Below are 23,218 nucleotides of genomic sequence, written 5' to 3'. Positions count from 1 at the left end.
GCATCAATTCAGGAACTTTTTTGCGTTTTTCTCCAGTAAGAATAAATCCATTAAACTCCACAGGGTACATTGGAATAAATAGATTTAAATCCTTGGAAACAGGCTGGGGATGGGACACACTTGAAAAATGCATAATACATGCCCCAGTACTGTGATTTTTCTGTTGGTGTAATCCAAGAACAGAAGTGTCCTCGTATGTACTTTAAATATTTTGATTAGTGTCTTGAGATCCTAGATGGAGGAATTGCCCTCTTCCAAAAGATGGGGATTCAGTTTATCAAACAGTTTAGCAGATGTGATAGTCTACATTCCTCTCTGTCACTCTCTCTCTCTCTCTCTTACGTTCACTCACACGCACAAAATATATATTATTTCTAAACATAGGTAAGCTTTTTTAAAAAAAACTGTGTATAAAGCAGTATTGACCAGAAATGCTGGTTTTGACTTATGTGCTGGCTGTTTTCAGAAGTCCGTTCTTACCCTTATTACAATTCACGTCTCCCGAAGTCACATACCTGCTCCGTCTCCTCTCCTCTCACCTGGAAATACTCTCATCTGAAATCTGTGTAATCCATCCAGCTTTCCTTTTTTTTTTTTCCTGGATCCTTGGAAACCTGGCATAAATATTACTTCTCTAATTCAAAATAATTGCCACTTTCCCCTTTGTACTGAGTAACATTTCTTTAATGGATTTAAAGTTTTGTTGTTTTCATGCCTCTTATTATAAACTACATAAAATCACTTTTGCAAAATGTAACACCATTTAATTTTTTTAATGTCTATTATCGTGAAAACTTTTCTGTTATTATAGATCATTTGCTATTTAAATATTGGTATTTACCAGAAAAATAGGATGCTTTTAGAAGGATTGTTGAAAACTCATTTGTAAAACCTGTAGTGTTTTAAAAGTAGGGCATTTTAAAGAGGGAATATAGATTAAAATATGCTTTTTATAAAAAAGCATTGAAAAGTCAGTATGAATTTCAGGTTTACCTGGTTCACTGAGAATAAGGGAAATATTCTACAAAGGGCTAACATAAATGATTAATTATTAAAAGATACTTGCAATTTAGACCTCTGCTTAACTAAATGTGATGGATCTTTTTTTTGAAGCGCTAAAGTCACTCTTCTACTACAAAGTAGCTCCTCACTTAGATTTTTGCAGAGAGAGGCAATTCATGGAGCACTAACCACAAGTAGAATAAACAGACTCTGTTCGCCTGACAGTGACTTTTGTATAATGAGCATAAGGATAATATAGTGTCATTTTGAAAAAATATATATATACACGTCGATATTTTTCCCTTGCTCTCTTCGGTAGCCCCTGAAGGCAGGCTGGCTTCCATGTCCTGGGAGGGTTTGACAGCACCAAGGAGTGAGTGAGCATGTGTAACCAAGAGGGGGCTCCAGTAGAGCTTGTTGTGATCCTTTCAATGACAACCTGAGCTAATTATTAGACACTCGGGGTCCCTGATCGCATTCTTGACCAGGAGTCAAACTGCTTGCTCACTCTCAAAAGAGGATCATGGTGCCGATGGCCCCAGGCTCTCTGGGAAAGCATCCTTTCTGACTCAACTCTTGGCTTTTTGAGGATAAAAACATACCCAGCCACACAGCATGCAACAAATCAACCTCAGCACTCTTTGGAGTACCAGCAGGCAGCATCCTTCTTACCAAATTGTCCTCTTAGTGACCACAAGAAACTGGTGTGAAATAAGCTCCTCCTCCTCTCTCTGCTTCCTCTGGGTCTGTGCAAGCTTTTCCTGAGGAAGAGGGAGGGAGCCCCAGCGTTGGTGGGCATGGACTAGTCCTGCTCTTGGGTCTAAGGTGGTTTGGTAGTTGGGAGCAGAAATGCATCTAAGCCCCGTTCCCACCTAGGCCAGCTCTCCTGTCGTGTTTATTGTGACTCCATCCAACTACATAGAAAGACCCTGAACTTCAAGCTCTCTTTGGCATCACTGTATTATTATAGGTCAATTAAAAGATATATCAATATCAAATATTTTTAATCTAATAAAATCACTGGTTTATCCGGTGTTTTAGGCTAATGAATAACATGGAAATTTTTTTCTTTGAACTTAATTGTCAACTAATTTGTAGAGTTAAAGTATCTAAATTAGATATAAAGTATGCCTTATGAAGAACCAGATTCTATTGGACAAATACCGAAAACCTGTAAGTTCCTCATGTCCTTCTCATTCATTGATTATTACTTATTAAAGTGTCCTCTCACAGGTAGTTGCTGTTTGGAAATCCTGAAGACCATTTTCTTAATGTTTTCACCATTTAGAGTTTCAACGGGACTGCTGTCACCTGGATCTACAAATACTGATACATTTCAGTTCAATAAATATTTATTGATGACTGTTAGGAGTTATTAGGAGCCTCCAACATTTGTTATGATTTGTACTGGGCACTGGGGACAAAATCAATGTGACACCAACCTCCACCCATCCAGTAGTTCCTTATCAAGGTGGTAATGCACACAGTACTCATTTAAGAGGACCAGTCATTTTCTGAACTTTTGCAATAAATTGATACACACCAACCCTGTCCTATTTATCCTTTTATTGCTTATTGGGTTAATTAAACTTAAAAAGAATGTATGGAAACATACATACTTTCTGTTTGGTCTCCTATGTTTGTGGAAGGGAAGATTGAGGTCAAGGTATGCTGACTTTATAGCTTCAAGAGCTTTATATGCTAGACACTTGAGTTTTTAAAAACAATGTGTGTGTTGAAAAGATGATCAACCCAATACTCCAATCTGTTTGAGCACTTAATTTAGGTTATGCTGTAAGAACTATCCTTAGCTGATGCCGCCAAGTTAGCTTTACAGACCAGGTTTATAGTTTGAAACAGTCAAAGGAAAACAACAGAGAGCTTTCCCCTCATCCTTCAAATGAAGAGGATTATTCGCAGCATCCTAGAAGACTTGAAAATGTTAACATGGCAAACTGACCCCTGAAGGTGCTAGTTCTGGGGAATGCAAACTTCAGTATCATTGTGGAAAGTTTAAGAGGCTGATCTTCCACAGGTAAAACAGAAATGATCGCACCCTGGGGCATTTATTTTCCCTTTGCATCCCACCCTTGCCTCTTTTAAGTCTGATTTACAGCTTCGTTAGACTCTCCTCCCTCCAGAAGTTATATGCTTTATTATTTTACTGCCGAAACTACTGCCTCTCCAGACTCCCAGCGGTGGCCCAATTGGTTTGGGCACAGAAAGAGAAAGGGTGAAATTGTTTTCCAAATGTAAAGATTCAGGTTAATCTGTGGCTTTCGGTTACCATGCACAACCAAGAATTAATCATATATCAGTTTGTTTCTTTTCGAAAAGATCTGATGATGGAGTTGATTTAATATTTTCATGAATATTTTAATATTTGAAGTGTTTAAACTTCAGGCCTTTAGCGATGGACTAATACCACTTTTCGCAAATTATCCTCAAACATTTTGAATACAGTGACCCAATGCCTTAATAAGATGGAAACACAAATTCCTTGATTGCTGATTATCTTTATGAGTGATAATAAATACTGATTAATTATCGAATCATTGGAACACTGTCTTGCTACATTTTCTTAATATTTAGACTCATGGCAAATATTTTTACATGAATAATCAAATCTCATGGTGATTTGCAACTGCTGATTATCTATCGTCATTGATTTTTCTATCAGTATCTTTTCAACATTTTTTAAAGCTTTGGGTTTCTGTTCCTTTGATTGCACGAAAATACTTGTTACACTTTAAAAGGGAAAAAAATGCACCTATATTGTGGGATGTTATACGATAGCATTTTTGAATTTTTTAACAGAATAGTTTAGATTTCAGATGACTAATTTGTTCAAAAATAATAATAAAAAAAAGAACAATTCGAGTCATTGACATAATAAAAAACACTGAGGAGAGATCCATTCTACACATCTGGTTATGCAGTTGGGATGCTGCTTGAGCTAACGAGGACTGTGTGGAAGGACTGACAGCGGGCGCTGGAGGTCTGGGGGACGAGACCCATCTGCACACAATTACAGCCAAGTGCTGGAGTTACTGCCAATCAAGGGAGCCAGCTGACCCTAATGCAAAGCAGATGGACCATTTCTTAACATGCAAATTGCAAGATTATTGTACATGATAATTAAAGAGATTTTTAAATAAAGAAATTTGAACTGACATCGCCCTGATGCTCATTATGCTCCATTAAGGCTCTTGGTAGTTGAATGATATTCAAGCTTAAAACCTTGTAGCAAGGGGATTCGGATGCTTGGGTTCGCTTCTGATGAGTTCAGCTTACTTCAGCGGCTAGAGTATTCACTGTAGCTGCATTTATGCTAGAGGATCATACATGGAAGAGCCAGGAAGAAAGATGGATTTGGAAGTCTCAGAGAATGCTCTATGAGTTTCAAGAACCAACCGCTCATCTCTTTACCGTGCACAAAGAAGTCAAGTGAATCGAGCAGTGTTCTCAGAGGCTACTCTTTCCGTATGTGCTGACCTCCTCAGTGGAAGCATTTGTCTTCTGCCCACTGGCCCAGCTGGAATGAGAGAATGATACAAACCAGTTGTTACGTCGAGATTGGTTTGTCATCACTCTGAACAAATTCTGGTGGCTTTTTTCTTGACTTAAAAAGAATAGAGAGCTACTTCTAGATTAAAACCTATTATCAATTAACTTTGAGATTTCCATTATATCAGGAATGTCGTTTTTTTAAGTGAGAAAGTTCTACTTTCAATGCAATGAAACTGTTGCATCTTGTAAACTTAATATTGATTTATTCATTATTTAGTATTTACCTTTTAGCAAAGTAAGAGTAAACAAATGTTGGAGTAATATGACCTTGGAGGAAAAGAGAAACGTTCCTGCCTTCGAACCATACATGATTCCGAAGGCAGCGCGGAGTCTCTGTGATCAGTCTTCTCTCTTCCCTGAGCGACTCTCCAGCAGAGAGCGGTTTGGCGCTGCTGCAAAGATTTGTGTCAATGTTCCAGTACCCTCTTATTTCCCCAGTGAATATAAGAAGGCGGGGTAGACTGTTCCTTCAGCAAACGTTTACTGAACGTTTGCTATTGCAGAGTGTTCTCTACAGGCACGTCGTGAGGTGTGGGAGTGAAGGAGACACGTTTCTTGACCTCTGGGGGCCATGCCTTAGTGGGGAAGACAGACATCATTAAATGAGCTTGCTGCAGTAAGAGGCAGTTAAATGCACGTCTTGACACTTAGAGGCTAAACGTTGGAGGGGTGCAGAAGAATGGAGCCTTTATTTCCAATTGGGAGGTTTAGGGAAAGTGGCTCAGAGGGGTGGCATTTGGACTGAGCCTGGAAGTATTCAAGGATCTATAGTCAGAAAATAGAAGGAAAGACGTTTCAGAGTGAAAAACAAACCAAAAAAACCCATAAGCATTCCATGGTAGTAGAAAGTACCTGGTGGTGTGCTTCTAGAAAAGCTGGGTTGAAAGGTAGGCTGTGTGACGAATAGGTAAAATGTTCATAGAGGAGATAAATTGCAAGGTAACTGGTAGTAGCTGATAAAGATGGATGCCTTGAATGAGATGCAGAGGGGTTTCCCTTCATTCTATGAAAAACGGGATGTAACTTAGGAGTGTGAGAAGGTGAAGGAGAGAATCTCTGCTCTATACTAGGAGAATAAGCACAAAATACTGAGAAGAGGGAATGAGAGAAGAGAGAGTGATGTGCAGGGAGAGGCTTTGGAAGGCTATTGTGAAGGTCCAGACGGAACTGAAGGGCCTAGGTTGGGCGGTCGCCATGGAGACAGAATGATTTGGGAATTCCTAAAATCATACAGTGCAGTAAAACAACAAGATGTTGGTAGGTGCGAGAACAAGTCCAAAGATCCCTTAGATATCCAAAAGTGTGGAGTTGCCGTGAATCTGTATATGTCACCGGGGTGGTGGGGGGGGGCACATTCAGGGAGAGGCATTTGAGCTGGGACTTTTGCAAATTCGTTCGGGGGGCAGGTGGACCCGGGGGCCTGCAGCTCAGAGAGGGTATGGGGACAGGTTTGAGAATGACTTGCTTAGCAGAAGTATTCTAGTCGTGAGAGTGAATGTAACCCCCACTGTAAGGTTATGCACCAAGAGGAAAAGCTTATGACACAAGCTTGAAAAACACTCCTCTAGTGACCAAACAGGAGCACGGACTACCTGAGAGAAGTCCCATGCTGACCAGGAGCAGCAAGGACACTAGAATCAGAATGTCCAAGGGATTTGCAGATCTGTGAAAACCATCTCTTTTGTCTGCCTTTCTAAGTGGCTTTTCCTAATTCAAAATGTGGCAAGAAGCAGAAAATTTAGAGAGAAACCTCAGATCAGATCATAGCTCCAGGAGACTTATTCTTCCTCAGACTCAGTTCCCTAATGTTCTGAATGTAGATACTTTACCCTTCACGCACGCCATGAAGTCACAGTAAGGACCAGGTGGGACAACTTCATGGTAAAGTAAAGGGCAATCTACAGATATAAGCCATCAGCAAATCAAAACGGAGAATGCTGTGGGTATGGTGAATGTGTTCTCTAGAAAATGGTTTTTAAAAATCAGTGACCTATTGAGCAGATATAAATATGCCATCTTTACATTATCCAACTCCATCCACCTAAATGTTTAATGACTTTTTAAAATTTCTCAAAACAAGACGTAGATTGAATTAAGATCAAAACGAAATGAGTTGAAATTCAGCCATGTCACTAATGTGCTTCAGGTCTTATTTACATTTGGCAAATGTAATTTACATTTTTGAAATGTACATTTTGAATTTTCAGTGTACATTTTGCAAATGTATTTGCACATTTTCCAGTTTCCTCTCTGTTTAAATTTAAAAAATGGTAAAAGAAACAGAGCATTCTGGGGGCTGGCGCCCTGGCCAAGTGGTTAAGTTGGTGCGCTCCGCCTCAGCGGCCCAGGATTTCACCGGTTTGGATCCTGGGCGCGGACTTAGCGCCCCTCATCAGGCCACACTGAGGCGGCGTCCCACACAGCAGAGCCAGAAGGACCTACAACCAGAATATATGAGTATGTACTAGGGGGCTTTGGAGAGAAGAGGAAAAAAAAAGAAAAAAGATTGGCAACACATGTTAGCTCAGGTGCCAATCTTTAAAAATAAAAAGAAAGAAATAGAGCATTGTGAACTAAACTTTTTCAAATGAGTAGTCAATGCTTTAGGCAAATGTTCATTCTCAACAGAAAATGATATTAATGGCAACTGGTGTTCTTGGTCTTGATGGCATTGAACATCATGGTCACGTAGACTGTACCTAATTCAGTTAGTTTTACATAATCCTATTAGGATTACAAATTTGTTTTAAAATTCTGTTTCCATAATGGCTACTATTTTGAACCATGGTTCTTAAATCTTTCAGTCACCAGACAACTTGCACGCACTGTAGGGGGAAAAGCAATCAGAATGATTAACTACTTTAAAATGAGACACCTGTGAGGGACTTTTGAAGCAAGGCACTCACTCATGCCAAAACCAAACGTTATAAATTCATCATTTTCCAATTTTAAACTGTAAGTCTATAGGAGAGAGCCCCAGCAATCAACTGGGGAATCCACAAGCCTCATGCTTTGGAAATCATTCTTGTAAGATTTGACCACATGAGAGGATTGAGCTTTAAAATGTTTTCCTTAAAAGGAAAACTCCCTGAGATAGAAAGGAGAGTAAACTTGGGAACCACATTATAATGACCTTGGAATCTATCAGTAGAAACAGAGTATGTTGAATGGGAAAAAAGCCTTGAAACTCTTTATGACTCTCACCTTGTGTGCATTCCATGTTAACCTCAGGTGATGCAACTTGGTAACATTTAGAAGAATGCACATAAAAGAATTGCTCTCGAGATGACTGGGAGGAAAAAACTTGTTCAGAATCAGGAATCAATTTAGACCCTTTAAAAAAAATGGGACAGCTAAACTGAAGTTAGTGTCAGAATAGTTCAAATGTGAAACCCTAATATGGAGAGGCCACTTTTATGAAAGGAAGTAGAGTATTGGTTATCATCAGATGGGATTCATCTCCTCTATAGATTTTCTTCCTCAACTTTCACCTCACTTGAGTCACACACAGATTGTTTTAATTGACGTGGTCCTGTTTCAGGTGTCCCCCTGAAGCCCAGGAAAGAGTTACGATTTACAGAACTGCAATCTGGACAGCTGGAGATTAAGTGGTCCTCGAAATTCAATATTTCAATTGAGCCTGTGATCTACGTGGTACAAAGAAGATGGAATTATGGAATCCATCCTAGTGAAGACGATGCCACACATTGGCAGACAGTAGCGCAGGTGAGTGCTTCATAGACTTTTTTCCCCTTGAGGTGATGTCTACCTACACACCTACAGATAGAAAATTAACTTGATATGCCTCAGTCAAAATAGCCTGACTACCGCAATCACTTAATCAGATGTGGGAATATCACGCATATCATATCTGCGGAAGACAGGATGAGCTCTGTAGGTACCACCCGCTACAACTAGAAACTCTTGGCTTAATTTGCTCGAAGTACATGTGGAAGGGAGAAAATTTTCTAAGCTGAGTGTTCACATTTGTTTCCTCCAAGAACTATATTTCCTTGAAGTAAACTTAAAACCAACCAGAGTAAGAGAAATGCAGCCGTGTTTGGAATAGTTAATATGATATTTGATCAGCTCAATGTCTTCTTGTCTGTTTCTCCTACATTTACACAAGGACTTTAGGAGCGTGGAGTAAGATTCATATCACAAAACCACTTAGTGGGAAGGAAGTGGCCAACGGCTCATAAATCTTTGCTAAGTGCTTTCTTCTTCGTCTTAGTCCACTTACAAACTGATATGCCACCTGGATCACAGCACTCCCAGAGTTTGTCTTACCTGTGCTTCTCCCTCTGCTGTCGTGTGGATGAGAAAAGCAAAATGTTTTCTTTCTTTTTAAGAGCTGCAAAAAGGACTAGCAGCTGCAAGAAAACTACATGGTCGAAAAAGAATAAATTCTCGATGTGAACCTGCCTTGTGCTTTTCTATGACTAAAATGCTTTCTCCACATGTATGTCTATCGGGAAGAATTCTCACCTTAAGTTGATCAGATCATTTTTCTCCAAGGACAAGATTCCCATTATTTTCTTAAGTAAATATAAAATAAATTTCAGTACTCAGGTGTTTGGAAGAGAAATTTGTTTTTGTTCTCAATACTAGTATCTCAAAGATACAAAATAAAGCCCTCCCCAAAATAAATGAAAAGTTTGCTGTGAAAGAAACATCTTAAATTAGGGAAAAAAAATTGGTCAAATAAATTTAGTAATTCTATTCCATACCTATTTTGTAAAAAAAAAATTACTTTAGTAAAACATAAAGATATTCAGAATACAGCCTAAAATTCTATTTGATTTACAGTGTGCTCCCTTAAACAATGGTGCAATATCATTTGTAAATTTTCCAAATTATTTAAAGGTTTATGCAAGCAACTGATAAGATCATCTCTTTCATCCCTTTTTTAGAAAGAGGAAAGATCTTGAATTATTATTATTCCTATTCTTGCTAGTTACCACGTGTAATACTTCATGACTTTGCTAAATGCTGTGGATGTCATGCTGACTTTAGTCTTTTAAATTCAAGGCTAAAACTAAATGATGAACTCAGTGACAATGTCGTCTCAATTTCTGCCAAATGAGGTAGAAAGCCATGTTTAAGACTTCATATTTTTCCTTTGATTTCAGAAATGTTTAGCTTCTTTTAGATGTTAAAATAAATGTGAAAATTCTTTTCAATAAGTTATTATAAACTGGGGTTTGGGAAGGATTCAATTCAAATCTTCCCCAGTTTCATCCACTGAGTGCCAAGTTGAGTTTGACCCTGGGCCTAGATGAGGCATAGAATGTAGGCATTCATTCCTTGGAATCCGAGGCAAAGGTTTTCAGATCTAGCACAGATCATTGTTGAAAGTAGGTCTCTTTTCCCTTAGCTTGATGAAGAGGGGAGGTACGAATACTGTTCAAGTTATTTGATATCTTGGGACTACAGCAGTAGAGACAGCAAAACCTAGGGAACTTCCCCAGTGTCCAGTTTTTTTCTTTGGACATGTTATTGGACAAGGATATATTCCCACACCTCACCCTTCAGGACTAGAGCTGGGTCCTTGCCTATGTTACGTGATTTACTCAAATTAAAAAAAGAGTCTTGGGTTGCAGTTTACTTCCAGAAATTGTTAGCTTTCTCTAAGTGTGGGGGTTCTTATACCTACTTCCAAAATTACATTTGTCGTGCAAGTTAAAGAGGCATCTTCTTTCTATAAAGATTTCATTTTCTTGTCTGTAATGTAATAATTAGCTCATTTAATATATTTGCTCATATGTAAAATTCATTGATTGAGTCCCTCAAATGCTGTGTTTAGTCACCAGATTTAAAAATAGCCCAAGCATTTCTCATAAGGTTTTGACTTCCAGAGATCTGTATCCAGAAGGGCAGAGGTAGAGGGAGGTCAAGTCTGTGTTGCGTTGGCCGATGAGTTAGTGTATTTTTAAAACAGACCCGATTGCCATGTCACAATAAAAGGTTCTCTGTGCCCTTTGACATCTCCCCTCAGACCACAGATGAGCGGGTTCAACTGACTGACATACGACCCAGCAGGTGGTACCAGTTCCGAGTGGCGGCTGTCAACGTCCACGGGACCCGAGGCTTCACCGCCCCCAGCAAACACTTCCGCTCCTCCAAAGGTCAGTCTCGCTTTCCTGCCCCGACACTCCTCTTCCTCCCGGACACACATGGGGTGCAGATTCATCGTGTCTCCATGTTCACATTTCTGGTGGGCCAACAGGTGGCTTTGCTGTTCTTAGCGAATGGGACCAGATGTATTTGAAGGTTCCATGTGAGTCTCTGATGAAGCGCATCCCTGGGCTTTTGCCTTTGAGATGCCACAGAAGAGAACGTAGTGGGGTTTTTCTCAACTTTGAAGTGGCGGTTTTCCATCGTCAACTTCTCTTGTGGCTGTGTCTCAATATTCTGCATCAAGCACCTTTCACTTAATTTGGGGAGAGAAAGGTTTAGCTTGAGCCACTTTGAACTAGGCATATTTCTTAAAATGATTGTTGAGTGTGAATTAATCTCTTTTGTTTCATGACATCCAGAAGTTAAACCTCTCCTGAGTCACTTTATATGGCTATAATTTTTTTGCAGTTCCAATTCATTGCTATTTTAAAATCTCTGTGGAATCCAGTGAATACTAACTGTGTTACATTTGTAGTGAGTTTAGTCTGGGATAGTTGAAGGACATAATTCGACTAGATGTTAATAATACCGCCATGTTTATTTCTCCAATTGTGTTTAGACGGCTGTGCACCTTATGAATTAATTATATATCTGCTTGGCTGCTCATCAAGATCCAGTTTCATAGACAGAGATTACTCAGGTTGTTCACTTACTAATCAGGAGTTATCCTCTTATGTGGAAGCTGATTTAAATTTATTTTAAACAAAATGCATTGTGATATTGATGAATAATGTAAGACATAACATCAGTGATGTGTCTTTCATTATGGGAAAGTTAGAACTGGCTGTATAAGTTGCAATTTCTGTTCCATGATTGGGAAAGTGTGTATATTTCAGCTAATCTGTCCATTTCTCACTATATAATTTTACCACTCCCTTCTCTGCATAGTCATAGGTCTCAAGTGGGAAACTTGAAATCAAAATAATTTAATATTTGGATTCTATTACAGTACATGTTGTGGATTTTTAGCTCTTTCTTTTAAAAAGCCCTTTTAAGAAAGGAAAGGTACATTTGTCCCCCCACTGAGGCGATTACACTAAGCAGACTTGAAAGTGAAATTATAAATAAAGACATCAAACCTTGTCTTAAGACTGTGTCCACCTGGTCTGATGATTTAGAGAGGCAAGTGAAATAAATAATTAATTGTGAGTTAGGAGGTGAGGAGCAATAAAAGGCTTGAGAACTCTTCACCTTGAGTTTCATGGTTCAAATGTGATCCAGGCACATTGTGGTCAAAATGCGTTACCATCTGTTTAGTTGCCTACAGAATCTGGTCTGGTGCCCTAAAGGCTGAGAATTCAGACATCAGAGAGAACCGGTTCCCAGCCTCTAGAGACAGCTGTTGAATACCTTTAAGAGTTGAGTGGGATCTGAGCAGAGGTCCTGTGACAGTCCCCTGGGCCAGTCGTGGCTGTAACTTCCTAAGAGGCATCCATTCTGGGGAAATAGCAAGACCGTGCTGTCCCAATACTTCTTAGTGTATCTATCTGAGCACCTTAATAGTCTAGAATCAGAGGTGCATCCCTCGAATTTAAATGAGCTTTTGTTGAATGAAAACGCACCGGTTTTTTGGGAAACATTGCAGTTATCGTTCAAATGCCATTCTATGTTCTATGTCCTGCTTTTACAAATATGCCCAACTTTGAGCATTCCAATCTTTAGTTCTTGGAAACCAAAAATATCTGCACAGAATTCATAGTAGATTCTTCTGTGGTTTCAGTGAAGGTTCATGACAGAGTGCTGGGAGTGTAATAGACCACTAAACGGTTGAAGACATTCCCCCAGGACGTGTCTAAAGGGTACTTAACCGCGGATGAGATGGTCCCACATCTTTCCTCATCTTACTCAAATCCCATCAAATGTAGAAATGTGCCTTACTGGGAAAACAATTTTTAGCAATCTTATTGAAATATAATTTACATTTCATAAAATTCCTTCGTCTTAAATGTACTGTCCAGTGATTTTGAGTATTCACTGAGTTGTGCAGGCATCACCATCATCCATTTGGGAAGGATTCCGTTACCCCAGTGAGGTCCTTCCTGCCTTCCTGGGAAAACTCAAACTCAGAGGTGGAAATAACTTCCTTTTTGTGTCTTTGGCTTGTCTTTATCATGCATGTTTCATGCTCTTTTATTCAACAAATACTTGTTGAGCACCTATTGCGTGTCGGGAACTGTTCTAGGCACTGGGGGTAATAAGTGAATGAAAAGACAAAAACGTCTGTTCCTGTGGAACACACACACACACATTCATTCTAGTTGAGGATGAGAGGAAGCGGTAAATAAATTAATAAGTAAAATACTCAAGTATGGTAGGGTGGATAGTGATAACTGACAATAAGAAAAATAAAGACTAGCACCCAGGAGTAGAGGAGGAGGTGGTTTTTTTGGTATGTTTTTTAAAAAGTTTTAGGGAGAGTGGCCAAAGCAGTTTTGCTGAGAAAGAGATGTTTGTACAAAGGAGGCGAAGGAGTCAGCCTTGCAACCTTCTGAAGGAAGGATAGTGCATTCCCAGGAAATGGTAGGTGCCAAGGTCCTGAGGCAGAAGTGAGCTTGCAGTATTCATAGAACACAGGGGAGCCTGAGGGCTGAGCAGGGGACAGGGCAGGGAGTGGAAGATGAAGACTGAGAGGAAGGAGGATTTGTTGGGTCTTCATAGCCATTGTAAAGAGTATGGCTTTTACTCTGAGTTAGATAGGGGAGCGGCTGGGAGATGTTGAGCAAAGCACTGCATGATGTGACTTAGATTTGAGTAGGACCACTCAGACTGCTGTGCTGAGAACAGGCAAAAGGGGAGGGGAGGCAGAAGTAGGGAAGCCAATGCAATATTCCTGGTCAAAGATGGTGGTCAGTTGGGGCCAGCCTGGTGGCACAGTGGTTAAGTTCGCACGTTCCACTTAAGTGGCCTGGGGTTTGCTGGTTTGGATCCCGGGTGTGGACCTACACACTGCTTATCAAGCTATACTGTGGTGGGCATCCCACATATAAAGTAGAGGAAGATGGGCACAGATGTTAGCTCAGGGCTAATCTTCCTAAAAATAAATAAAAGAAAAATAAAATGGTGGTCATTTGGATAAAGCCAGAAGTGAACCGACTAGGGGATACAGATGGAAAGCTAAATCTGATAGGAATTTAAGACTTTCCAGTGGCTTGCAGGAAATGACTAATGTCAAGAATGACTCCAGAGTTCTTTTGTCACAAACTGCTGAAGAAAGAATGGCGTTGCCAGTTACTAAAGCGGAGATTATTGAGAGAAGGGAATATTTAAGGGGAAAACTCTTTCATTTCTTTGGGGATACACATATTTCTAGAACAGGAGTAATCATGTACAAGTCAATACAATTGCTATGTTTTAGGCCCTTTTCTGCAAACAGGCTTTTCTAAGGAGTAGATGTACCAGGCTGAAGGATATGACAGCACATTCTGATAGGGTTGCAGTTGAGAAACGTGAGTAATAAAAGCAGAAGCTGAATTCTACCTTAAAATTTTCCCAGGAAGGGAGGAAGGATCTTACAGTGGTAATGGAATCATTCCAAAAGTGGATGATGGTAGTAGTTGCGCAATTTAGTAAATATTTAAAATCATTGGATTGTACACATAAGAGGATTGAATTTTATGGCATATAAATTATATTTCGGGCCTGGTCCCGCAGCCAAATGGTTAAGTTCATGTGCTCCGCTGCGGCAGCCCAGGGTTTCGCCTGTTTGGATCCTGGGCGCGGACATGGCATCACTCATCAGGCCATGCTGAGGTGGCGTCCCACGTGCCACAACTAGAAGGACCCACAACTAAAATATACAGCTATGTACTGGGGGGATTTGGGGAGAAAAAAAGCAGAAAGAAAAAAAAAAGATTGGCAACAGTTGTTAGCTCAGGTGCCAATCTTTAAAAAAAAAATTAAATTTCAATGAGATTGTTAAAAACAATTTTTTCCCAGTAAGGCGCTTTTCTACATTTGATGAGATTAAGGCAAGGAAAGATATGGTTGGAAATGGTTAAGCGTCTTTTAGACACATCCTGGAAGAAATGTCTCCAGCTGTTTAGTGGATCTACTACTCTTCCATCGTTCTGTGATGCATCCGCACTGAAACCGTAGCAGAATCTCCTGTGGCCTCTGTGCAGACATTTTTGGTTTGCAAGAGCACAAGAACTAAAATCCGGAATGCTCTTTAAAGTGAGATGTATGGAAGTATGAATTCTGGGCATATTTGTAAAAGCGGGAAATAGAACAACATTTTAACGGTAACTGTGGTGTTTCCAAAAACGGTGCATTTCCATTTAATAAAAGCCCATTTCTTCCTGCTGTGGCCCAGAACTGAAACTGCACTGGTTGTAAGTCTTCTAGTGGTTTAAAATTGCTTTAAGAAAGAATTATTGCTTCCAAAATAATACTCTGTGCAAAGGGTAAGCAATTATCTAGTGTATTTAAGTTGAGTAAAGGGCCAGCCATGATAATTTAAGGCTGGGTCAAGGGAAAGAGGAAGGGATTTTTTCCAAGTACCATGAACACCTCTGAAAATGCAAATAAAATTAAATAGAAAAAGAAAAAGTCTTGATAAGATGGCTTTCATTTAGTTTAGGCTTGCTGCCTGGTATTCATGAACTATAATCCTCAGTTTCATGGAAAAGCCAAAATTCTTCTCATTCTCTTCTTATGGTTATGTTTAAAGACAAAATGAGTCTGTGGTTTGCCAGAATGGATTGACTACTAAGTTAATTTCCTTCTAACTCATTTATTTTCCCATAGCTTAATCCTAACGCCTTAGAATACCTATTTTTATAGAAAGTTCTGGGTTGTTCATAGATTGGTAACTCAGTTTCATACTTTTCTTCCTTCTGGTGAATACCATTTTTGGATGTTTTTATTGCTAACCCCTATCTCCTCCAGAAGAAACGTGTGATTATAGAATGGATAAAATTGATGATATTCCCTGGCAGCAGAGAGGCCAAAATAGAGGTAGGGATAATTTCTATTTACTTATTTAATTTTGGTACTACCTTTACCCCTGGCATTTGAGAAGGAAAATTGGCTCAACATTAAAAATTAAGATTACAAATAATTTAGTAGTCTAATCATAATGTCTCTTTATGTAGCAAATTGAAATGGTAATCATCGAAATGGTGAATTACCTTCATAGGTCACTCCTGGGATGAAGCACTTTTCTAGCCAACAAGCCTACCAGGTCTTAGAGTCTGCGAAACTTTTCTATCCTTTTGCGTGTGGAACAAACCATAGGAAACATCAGAACAGAAGGTGTAGATGAGTCTATCCCGTCTCATTTGGAAAAAGCCATAGAAAGTGTCAGAACACAAGGTGTAGATGCGTCTGTTCACAAAGGTGCTGGCACATGCTGCTTTAGAATGTGATTCTTGACACACAGAAATTACCTGTGAAAGATGGTGTGCCTCCAGAAGCCAACGCAAGTTAAGGCTTTGAGTAGAAGTGGTTTCTTGAGGAAGTGATCCAGGAAACAGGGGTGAGTGAGAGGGGAACAAGACTGGGAAGAGAAGGAAAAAATTAAAAGGCGCATTCTCATACTAGTTACCACTGTGGGCAACCAGAGCTGCCTCTCTGTGGGGAACTCAGTCCTTGAATGCAAGCTCTTCCCAGGCGTATCTGTCCTTTGGGCAGAGCTTGCTCTGGGTCCAGACAAAGGCTCAGGGAGGGAGACTGGCACTGAGAAGTTGAGCTGATGTGCCCTGAAACAGTAAAGTACAAAGGAATAAGATGGGGGCACTGAGGGTGTCTGCTGTTTACCTCTTGTTTTACTCAGTAGCCCATGATTCCTGTTACAGAATGTATCTAATACATTTTGAATTATGGTATAAAATAAATATGTTAGCAGTTCCATGAACAGAATGTAGTGAGATCATAAAAGGAATCCCAGCGTCCCCAAATATTCCCAGCCTTAATCCTCTATGGGACAATGGGAATAACGGGCGACAGGCATCCATCTCTGGGCTCCTTTTCTTCTATGCCCTGCCCCCACTCTTTCCCAACATCAGACAAGTTTCCCATGATCGCCGACTGCTTTGAACAAGAAAGCCAGCCCTTTCTAAGTAACAGAGATCCCAAACATGTGAGTGAATAATTAGGAGGGACAGTTGTACCAATGGAAAAAGTACCTTTTGGGTTCCATGCTGTACTGGTTTCTCTCTTCCAACGAATTGGTGTTTAACCCTTCCTGGATCATGTTGATATTTATTGAAGGGGCAAAAATATTTGCATTATTGCATGCTTCATATTGGAAATATATACTGCTAAGTACTACTACCTGTTACAAGATTTTATCTACAAGTTGCCTGAATTTGGGAAATGAAGTGCTTCTGGCTGTGGGGACGACCTCCATGTGTCAACATGGGCAGGGAGGGAAGGACACTTCCAGTTGGTGGCTTGTATAAAGCAGAATCCAAATCCCTTTTTTTGCATGTTGCCAAAAGCAGGCACACATTTTTTGGGACGTTTGAGATGAGTCAAGATCAGTTGAACATGATGAAATAACACACTTTTAAAGTATCTTATAAAGAGAAATTTACAAGTGCACCTTACATTGTCATTACCCTAATACATCACCTTTCAGTTATCATATTCGCTTCCCTCCAAATCCAGTCTTCCATACATCTTTTGTCCTCATTTCCCCATGTGGATAGGATGTACCACCAAGGACACAGAAGCAGCCAGCGTTGTTCTCACAGCACACGTGTATCACACTGGATGTTGTCCCACGCGTACCTTCGGGCGTGTTAGTGGAATGAGAACAGCCATCACTGGTGGTCGTGAAGTCCCCGCTGCCCGCAGGGGCCCGTGACTTTGTACGCTGTTCCACAGCTGCTCTGTGTGTGCCGTTTCCAGTGGGCAAGACTTCGCTGTACATCTGTCTTGAAACTGTTTAACAGTTAGAAATCTGCCTGCAGTGCAGCTTCTGCAGGGTGATTTGGGGTTTGTTTGCTTGTTTTTTAATGAGGGAAGGAAACCTATACCAACTGCTCAGTCTGGAAAGAAAAAAATATTTTAAATATTAGAACCAACCTTCTAATTAGTTGGAGAATTTGTGCCTAGTTATAATCACTGCCCTTAAAATATAACTGCACTTGACCACTGTCACATTCCTCAAGAGGTTCCTATGAGGCATTTCAGAGGAGAGTTTGAGTTCTGGGCTTCACTTGAGGAAATCTGATAATAAAATCAACATTCATTTTCTTAAAACATATCCAGTCATATGTCGCTTAACGATGGGGATATGTTCTGAAAAATGCATGGTTAGGTGATTTCGTCGTTGTATGAACGTCACAGAGTGCACTTACACAAACCTAGCTGGAATAGCCTACTACACACCTAGCCTCTATGGCACTAACCTAAGGGGACCACCGTTGTCTATGGCACTAACCTAACGGGACTACCGTTGTCTATGGCACTAACCTATGGGACCACCGTTGTCTATGGCACTAACCTATGGGACCACCGTTGTCTATGGCACTAACCTTATGGGACCACCGTTGTCTATGGCACTAACCTATGGGACCACCGTTGTCTATGGCACTAACCTTATGGGACCACCGTTGTCTATGGCACTAACCTTATGGGACCCCCGTTGTCTATGGCACTAACCTTATGGGACCCCCGTTGTCTATGGCACTAACCTTATGGGACCACCGTTGTCTATGGCACTAACCTAAGGGGACCACCGTTGTGTATGCTGTTGTCCATCATGGGCTGAAATGTGCTTATGTGGTACGTGACTGCATTGTTCCTCTGTATGTGTATGTGTATATATGTGCATGTATATGACTATTTATTTTTAATGGTCATTTTCTTTATTGCCATCCGCATGCGGCTCAGTCGTTTGAACATGCAAGAGTGGGTTTCTGTATTTAACAATAGCATCATCTAAAACCCTAGAGGAGCCTGCCTCGCAGTAAGTGATGGCTTTCTGCTGGGATGGGCAGAAGTGCTCCCTTCTCATGAGATTTCACATAGTGCAATAATAGACCTGCATTTCTGCAAGGGTGACAAGTCATTTTATTTGTCCCTTTACCCGCGGGAGGCTCAAAGTTATTCCAGCTTGCTAAACCTTCGTGTGTGTTACTTCATAACTTGTGACATTAACCACAAAAATGAAGGGATGAAAGCTTAAATATGTCTTTGTGAAACCCAAATGTTCCATCTTCCTTTGCCAAAAGGACCACATACGATCATTAATAAAAGGAATATCCATGAAGTTGGATATTCGTGCTAAATAGTCAATATATCTTGCACTAGAAATCACACAAGTTGTATATAAGTTGAGGGGCTAATACAGCATCTCCATTTCAGTTGTCTTTGAGAGTGTGCTTGCTTTCTGCTTTCTGAAATGTGTTCTGAAGATGACCGTGGAGGCCCTCGGGAGTGGAGTGAAGCAGACACGGAATTGAGACGGGGGAGAAGTGCTCTGATTTAACCCTCAGAGGGAGGGGTCAGGAGAGCGCTGGTCTTGTGATATGAATCTGACCCTCTTGCCTTACACTCTTGAACAAGTGAATTAAACTCTCTGAGCCTCAGTTTCCTCATCTGTAGAATGGGAACAAAATGCCAAATTTAACCAACAAAGTACAACCATACACATAAAAAATAAACAGTGCTCACATCAAGTTTCAAAAAGCTAATGGTGTCCCTGCTTTTGAAAGACTCCAGAGCAGGGGTTGACAATCGATGGCCTGCAGTCCAAATTTGGCCTGCTGCCTGTTTTTGCAGATATGGTTTTATTGACCCACAGCCATGCTTGTTTGTTTACATGCTGTCTCTGGCTGCTTTCCAGAGTTGAGTAGTTGTAACAGAGACTGTATGGTCGGTAAAGCCTTAAATCTTTACTATCTGCCCCTTTACAGAAAAAGTTTGTCAATCCCTGCTCTTGCCTATTGTGGTGGACACGTTCCCCATTCAAGGGTTTTACACGTTTACTTTCTGTAAGGATGTTGGCCCATCGTGATGAGGATGAAATATAACATATGTAGAGCGTGTGGTGTGTATAGGTGTATATTGTTAGAGCTTCAATGCCCTCTTTTCCCCTCATTTTTTTCTTACTCCTGGCTCTGCTACAAATTATGTCAATGACCATGGGCAAGTCACTTTACCTCTCTAACCCCTATGACCCTTGCCAGTTAAAAAAAAAAGGCCAAATAAATAAACTGTAGAATCCTTTAGGGCTTCGTCATAATGTGGAGTCCTTGTGTATCTGTGTGTATATATATATATATATACATTTACATGCAAACTTCCAGCTACATTTCAAAATTCAAATACAATTAAAATATCATGCAAATTGAAAAAAGAATTTTGTATAATTCAACAAGGTGAATATACTTTATTTCATAATATGGGGAACAATTTCACAAGGCAGCAAATAACTTGAAGATAGGGATTTGCTAGGACTGAATGAAATCCTCTGGATTGGATAAATGGGACAGACCCTTATCTGAATTCTGCAGTCAATAAATGGATAAATGAGTAGATAGTTTACAGTTTCAGGATGATAAAGAGGTGATCTCTACGATTCTTTTTTGGCTTTGTAACTTGATAGTGATTATTCTGGGGGAGAAAGCAAGGGGGTGTCTCGTCTTGGTAATGGAAATATGCCGGCTGGGTCTTGTGAACAGTCAAAATGGCCCTTACTTTTAAGAAAGTGTAAAGCAAATATTATTAATTCATAGATTTTAAAACATTATTTCCTCATTTATTTTCATAAATTATTTTGTTTCATGTTTCATAAACTAGATAATGATATTCTGGATTGTTGTGATTACATCTAAGGTCTAAAAGTTTTTCCAGGGCAGTAACTAATGAAGTAGTGAATGAAGTAGATTAAGGAAATGGTGACATATTTAATACTAGCTGACCTTCATAAAGTTGGAATTTCTTTAGAGGAGGAGATGATTTTGAGCTTTTCCTGTGAACCCAGAATATCTGGAAAATTCAAGTAACTGCTTATTTTCAGCCGTTCAGGTGCGTCATTGAAACTGTGAATGGCTGTGATTGTCTTCATACATTTAAATTTTTCTCTTGCCCTCAAGTGATGATTAGCGTGCAAACTAGTTCCCCTCTCAGAAAGGTCTGTAGCAACTTTTTGTAGGTTAAGGATTGAAGCCTAAGAGGAAGGGATTGCGTTGAGTATCTTATTTCAAACCAAGAATAGCAGTCCTTTGATTTTTGCGTTTCACTTTATGATCTTCTTTTGATTTCTCCATTCCAGTTGACATCGTTTAAAACTGAAACTGAAATATCATCTTACAAATTAAAGTTAACATTTAGGACAAGTCTGTTGTTCTGAATATTCAGCAAATGTCTGCTGAGCACCTGCTGCGTGCGAGGCGCTCTTCTCCACGCTGGGAATATAGAAGTGAGCACAACAGATAGAATCCTGCCCTCGTGGAGCTTTCAGGATCCTGAGTGGAGGCGGACAGCAAGTAAAGTCTATAAGTCAGTTGGTAATGAGGCCTGTAGACAACAATAAATCATGGGGACAATTTTTTTGGTGGGGGTTGGAAAGAGCGTGTAGCTCTTTTGGATAGGGAGACATCTGGCAGACCCGCAGTAGGTAAGGAGCCAGGCACGGGGACATCTGGGGAAGGCCTTTAGGCAAAGCCAGGGGAAAAGCCTCGGTAGCATTATGGTTTTCCTCCCCCAAAAGTAGCATGGGCACCGCTGAGGCTAGAGCAGAGGGGTCAGGTGGGCTAGAAGGAAAGGTGGTTTGGGAGATAATGTGTGGCAAGAACTCGCAGGACATTCGGCAGATTGCTAGCACTTTGACTCTGAGATGGGAAGGCATCGCGAGCTCCCGAGCAAGGGAGAGATGGCATGGTCTGTGTCATAAAGAATCCCCTGGCTGCCATGTTGGGAGAAGGCGCTAGGGAGGCAGCGGCAGCCCTGTCAGGGGAGCCCTGTTAGGAGGCCTTTCAATAGTCGGGAGAGATGATGGTGGCGTGCTGCGGGGTGCTGGACATGGTGAAAAGCAGTTAAATGCTGGATGTACTTTGAAGGCAGTGCTAACAGGATTTGCTCACGGGATATGAAGGCAAAAGGAGGGTATGACTTCAAGGTTTGGTGTCTGGGTAAGTGGAAGGAAGGAATTTCTGTTTCCTGAGATGGGGCATCTGTGGTGGGATGTGGGATGCTGGGAGGGATCGTGATTTTGGTGTTAGACATGTAAGTTTCAAGTTGCCTCTGAGACCTCCAAGTGGAGCTGACAGGAAGACCCTTAATTACTCAAATCTGAGTTCAAGACGTACTTCGGAGTGATCAGCACAAAGTTGTTTTTTAAAGCTGTGACTAGATGAGGTCCTGAGAGTGTGAGAGTAGGTGATGACAGAAGAGGCCCCTGGGTTCCGAGCTGGATGCTGTCCTGTTAGAGATGAAGGAATGGGGAGGGGTCGGAGGGGGAGGCCGGGAAGAGAAGTAGCATCTTGTGGGACTGAAGGGAAATCCAGTAGGGAGTGGTGTCAAGTGGAGAACGTTTCAGAGAAAAGACTGGGGTCAGCGGTGTCACGTGCATATGGACAATCAGAGTGGGCCTTCTCGGATGGCTCAGCTGAACCAGCATAGCAAGGAAACCTGAGTTTTCTGTGCCATGATAACAGAAACAAGTGTTTTCCTCCTTACCTAGAACCAAGTAATATTTAGACCTCTTGGTTGGTTGCCACCAGGTGAAGTGGGTTTCAACTTCTGGCCTGCAGATCATCTACTTCAGAATTTCCTGTGTGTTTTACATATATATATATAACATGTGTGTATATTTCTGGGCCCCACTCAGACTTACTGAGTCAGCATATCCAGTGTAAGCCTTGGGCGCCCCAGAAACTTCCTAATGGCGATGGTTGGAGGAGAACCACTTGATCAACAGTCTCATGTAATGTCCTCTTGATTAGCCACTTACCTAAAAAGGCAACTACGAAATTTTCTCACTTTTAAAAAATTAAGCAACCAACCACACCTCCAGACCAGAAAAGCAAGAGATTATTAAAAATAATTCATGTTTCCATCATTCTAAAAACATGAACGATCCTGAGAGTAAAACCATGGGTATTTTTTCCTCCAGTCTTCTTCATTTATATCAAGTCAGATATAACTTCTTTGCACCTCCAATGCAGATGGGATTATAATTAGAATTATTGACAGCGTTTTCCTGGGAAGGCATCTTGAAATGAAGCCATCTGTAAATCATTTGTGGTGAGCGGCATCTACACTTGCTCAATTTATGGCAAAAAATGAAGGAAAGGCCCTTGAGCTTCGCACGTGTTTAGTCATCTGCGTATATATATTTAAAATGGAGATTTGTAGAGTAATAATTCCAGACCCTAATCTCTCCCCTGACAGCTGAGAAGGTTTTGGTTTATGTGACAAACCAGAAATGGTGAAATTACAAGCACGGAGGTTGTCTGTATGTCATCCAGTTTGTAATGTGGACGTGAAATGGTGGAGTTTGTTTTTGCCGATC

The 23,218-nt window shown here is 40.6% G+C and overlaps 1 protein-coding gene across 1 annotated transcript in view; it reads left to right on the top strand.

Annotated features, from left to right (window-relative positions):
- ANOS1 (anosmin 1) overlaps positions 1–23,218 on the top strand; it is a 180,994-nt gene that overhangs the window by 123,786 nt on the left and 33,990 nt on the right. Inside the window, exons 5-6 of the mRNA XM_070606649.1 lie at positions 8,114–8,298; positions 10,571–10,700. Coding sequence (XP_070462750.1) covers positions 8,114–8,298; positions 10,571–10,700 — 315 coding nt within the window. The remainder of the gene's footprint in view (positions 1–8,113; positions 8,299–10,570; positions 10,701–23,218) is intronic.

Source organism: Equus przewalskii, chromosome X, assembly GCF_037783145.1.
Source record: "Equus przewalskii isolate Varuska chromosome X, EquPr2, whole genome shotgun sequence".
NCBI classification, from domain to species: Eukaryota; Metazoa; Chordata; class Mammalia; order Perissodactyla; family Equidae; genus Equus; species Equus przewalskii.
The sequence above is the reverse complement of the archived record's forward strand: the minus strand, read 5'-3'. Positions and strand labels throughout refer to the sequence as shown.